The sequence below is a fragment of the Austrofundulus limnaeus genome, unplaced genomic scaffold (genome assembly GCF_001266775.1).
Source record: "Austrofundulus limnaeus strain Quisiro unplaced genomic scaffold, Austrofundulus_limnaeus-1.0 Scaffold435, whole genome shotgun sequence".
NCBI classification, from domain to species: Eukaryota; Metazoa; Chordata; class Actinopteri; order Cyprinodontiformes; family Rivulidae; genus Austrofundulus; species Austrofundulus limnaeus.
In genome coordinates, this window is record NW_013952837.1 from 260,819 (window position 1) to 264,601 (window position 3,783).

The 3,783-nt window shown below is 43.1% G+C and overlaps 1 protein-coding gene and 1 long non-coding RNA gene across 2 annotated transcripts in view; one reads left to right on the top strand and one right to left on the bottom strand.

Annotated features, from left to right (window-relative positions):
- LOC106529306 (uncharacterized) overlaps positions 1-2,849 on the top strand; it is a 19,161-nt gene extending 16,312 nt beyond the window's left edge. The window contains exon 3 of the long non-coding RNA XR_001311622.1: positions 2,836-2,849. This is a non-coding gene — a long non-coding RNA (uncharacterized LOC106529306). The remainder of the gene's footprint in view (positions 1-2,835) is intronic.
- The window catches only part of LOC106529305 (pre-B-cell leukemia transcription factor 1), a 94,258-nt gene that overhangs the window by 5,676 nt on the left and 84,799 nt on the right, over positions 1-3,783 (bottom strand). Inside the window, exon 4 of the mRNA XM_014024682.1 lies at positions 819-1,009. Coding sequence (XP_013880136.1) covers positions 819-1,009 — 191 coding nt within the window. The remainder of the gene's footprint in view (positions 1-818; positions 1,010-3,783) is intronic.

Below are 3,783 nucleotides of genomic sequence, written 5' to 3' on the forward strand. Positions count from 1 at the left end.
ATATATCGCGATATATCGCCTTGTTTACGGTATTGAAATATATCGGGATATATCATATCGTGACCCCTCTGTCATGATATGTATCATATCTCCAAATTCTTGCCAATACACAGCTGTAGTCGTCAAACAGGTAATATTTAGAAATACTCAGGAAGAGGCTGTGAAACCAAACGCCCCTCCATCCCTCACACCTATCAGGTCACATCCGCCCGTGCCACGTCTCTGCTAAGCACAGCTTTACATAAAATAAAACGAACCCCTCAGTTAAATCTCATCGACTGGTTGCAGGAAAATTCCTGCTAAAGTCTCTGCCCCCCCACGTTCTCACATGAGAATATGTAAATGTGCGCAGTGTGAGCCCTGGCAGCCGGCAGATTAATCAGAGCATGCCAGCGCCTCTCAACCAGCCAAAGCTTTTCCTCTTCCTCGCCCCTTTGCCCAGCGCCGCTGCGCCACCGCGCTCATTTGCAAGAGAATAGATAGGGAGCTTTGCAAAGGAGTACATGCCTCATTTAAATGTTATGCCTCCAGCCCGGGCTTTGAGTGAGATTTATCCTCAGAGAAATGTATGCAAATCCAAAGCATGCATCAAAGAGAACAAGCGATTACATTAAGAAAGAGGAGCAGTGTTGTGGAGCACACGGGATGCTGGTATTGGCCCACGTCGCCGGTCCAAATGGCTGCTGTTTGTAGACCTCCTACATGGGCTTATTCACAGGGATATAAGGCCTGAGAGGGATAACACGTGTGGAGGTAGCTGTGGTGAGGATGTACAAGCACACACACATACACACGCGTGAGTAAACAAGGACACACACCTGGCATCGAGGAAGCGGGAGCGCAGAATCATGACAGCTTCACAGGTGCTCTGCTTGAGCTGCATCTGGATGGAGCTGAACTTGCGGTGGATGATGTTCACCATGCGCTCGATCTCTTTGGGCGAGATGGGCCGTGTGCGCGACTGCTCCCGCAGCAGGTTCATCACGTGGGTGGTGAACTCGTTACACGCCTGCAGAGAAGACACACACAAACACAGACACACACACACACTGTCAGGGCTTTTCTTTATTTTTTAGGTAATCTTTGGTGTTTAACAGCGGTGTTCCGACTCCAGTTTTTCTCAAACCAAGTACGAGTACTTAAGTTGGGTACTCAACAATAAAGAGTACTTACTGAGTTAGAACTGAACCATTACAAGACTTTAAAATTACATTAAAAACAAAAAAAATTGTACAGGTCTTCTGGACGGGTTCTTCTCTAATGAAACGTTTCGTCTCTCCTCCAAGAGACTTCTTCAGTCTGAGAGTTTCAGGCAAAATTCAGGCTTTTTAAGCACTGCCTCCATGTGACTGATACTCACATCACATGGCTATCGTTGACACCTAATTAACACTTATTGTTAACAGGGGGTGGAGTGATACTGGCAATAGCAGCACTGTAGGAGGGGGACAACTGAAAACGGAGGCCTCCAACTCTGTTTAATGATGGACGGTCTTTCTTCACAAAAATGGCTTCTTTTACTCCTCTCTCAAACCAACGTTCCTCTCTATCAAGAATGAGAACATCCTCATCTCTGAAAGAGTGACCGCTGGCCTGTAAATGAGTGAAAACTGCAGAGTTCTGGCCATTAGACGTAGCTCGTCTGTGTTGGGACATTCTTTTGAACAGTCAACGATAGCCATGTGATGTGAGTATCAGTCACATGGAGGCAGTGCTTAAAAGCCTGAATTTTGCCTGAAACTCTCAGACTGAAGAAGTCTCTTGGAGAAGAGACGAAACRTTTCATTAGAGAAGAACCCGTCCAGAAGACCTATACAATTTTTTTCTTTTTGATTTTTTACCTGGATTACTGAGATGCATCAGGACATTAAAATTACATTATTTTATTTAGACCTACAGTCCCTCTGCCTGGATCAAATCAAATATACAGCATGATATAAACTGCTGAAACATTTTACAATAAATAAAAATAACAAATACAATTCTCTTTCAACTTGTATAAATTTCCTAAACATGAAATTACCAATTCACTGGAGTATACTGATACCAGAATCCCTTGAAAAAATACTGGAATTGAGACACTTTTGTGCTTTTTGTTCAATTTGTTCCTTTTGGTTTCACGTCCATTTTGAGTGTTTAGTTTTGTTCGTCTGTTCTGTGTTTTCCAGTAGAATGAACAGTAGTATTTTTCCACAGGCAGCCTCTGCTCCTCCCGCTCACATCTGTTCCCCATTCTCATTACTCCGAGCTGCAGACACTTACCTCCTCAGGTCCTGTTAACACGAGAAATATCTCTGGAAATGTTAGTGTTCTTTTTTTAATGTTGGGGTAAAAAAGGAAAAACCACACATTTACGTAGATCTGCTGTAGTCTCTACTAAGGCTGCACTGATTGCAGTTTTCTGGCCAATCAGCAATCTTTAAAAAGTCTGACCTGCCGATTTCGATTTTGGCAGATACTGATTTTTTAAACAGCTGATAGTGTCAGATGTTATAAAGTCATAATACACCTTTAATGTTCCAGTCTTATTTTATTTAAATCATTGAACAATACTCATGAAGCAATACATACTAGTTTTACCTGGACATCAGGTAGAGCTCACAGCAGAGCAAAAGAAGACAGTGGCTGATTTTCAGACCTTTGATGAAGGTAGATGAGAAGCTAATCTTATCTAATTATTGGCTGATCTCCTGAAATTAGGGAAACTGGTGCACCACTAGTTTCTAAGCCTGGCACAGTTACCAGATAGAAAATGGTGAACTTATGTACTCTTAAAAAATATTGTATTTTGATCCAAACTGTCATACGTACTGAGTGTTTGTGTTGTAAAAAGAGGTGTGTGTTGTGTACCTTGCTCCTTCCTACATGCTGAGAAAGGTTGAGCATCACAAAAAAACACTGCTGTCTGCGATTTATTGTACCTGTTTTTAGTGCAGACTAGATACACTGTTTGAGCATCATCATGGCGATGTACGTGTGTGCAATAGTCACATTGCAGGTCCTGTTATGAGAAGACAAATTAAATCAACGTGTTATCCAGGGACTGAACCACTAAATCATAAGTCATTGCACTAAACGGTCGTGTTAAGGCTGTTCAGTCGACGGAAGTGGGCGATTCTGTGTCAAAAAAGCTAAAACTTTAATTTTGCTGTGAAACGTCTGGGACAACAACGGCAGTGTTTTTCTGTGCTGTCGGTGAACTCTTGAGCTGTGGAGGAAGATGACGAGGATCGAGGCAAAAACAATGAAGATGAACAAATTTGCAGAGAACTGTAGGAAAAGAGGTAAAATATGAGTGCTAATACTAAAGTGTGACGGAAACAGCAATAATATAGAGACTGAGGCCCTCTCTCTTCTAATCTCTGTTCTCTGAGCTGTCTGAGCTTTCTCCCATTGACTTGGATTTCTCTGGTAGAATTTAAACCGGGCCAATCAGCAAACAGAAGGAGGAGTTTTGAACAATGATGTTGACTTTCTGTGCTGTTTTATGCTGCGTTCACACCGAATGCGATTTCAGCTTCAAAATCGCAGCCAACGCTGAAGTTGGTCGCTTGTGCACTTTGAGGTCAGACGCAGGTCAGCTCTTGAAGCGCTGCACGGCAACAGCCTCCCCGCCCCTCCCTCCTCTGTCGGGCTCTGTTTAATGTCGGACGAGGAAGTGGCTTTGCTTTATTTACAGAGAGCAAGAGCATGTCACGTTCATCAGATAATTAATTGTAGGGGTCACCTCGAGTGAAGAAACAGGAGTCACAGCCTCAAAGCAGGTCTTGCACAGGCCTGAGA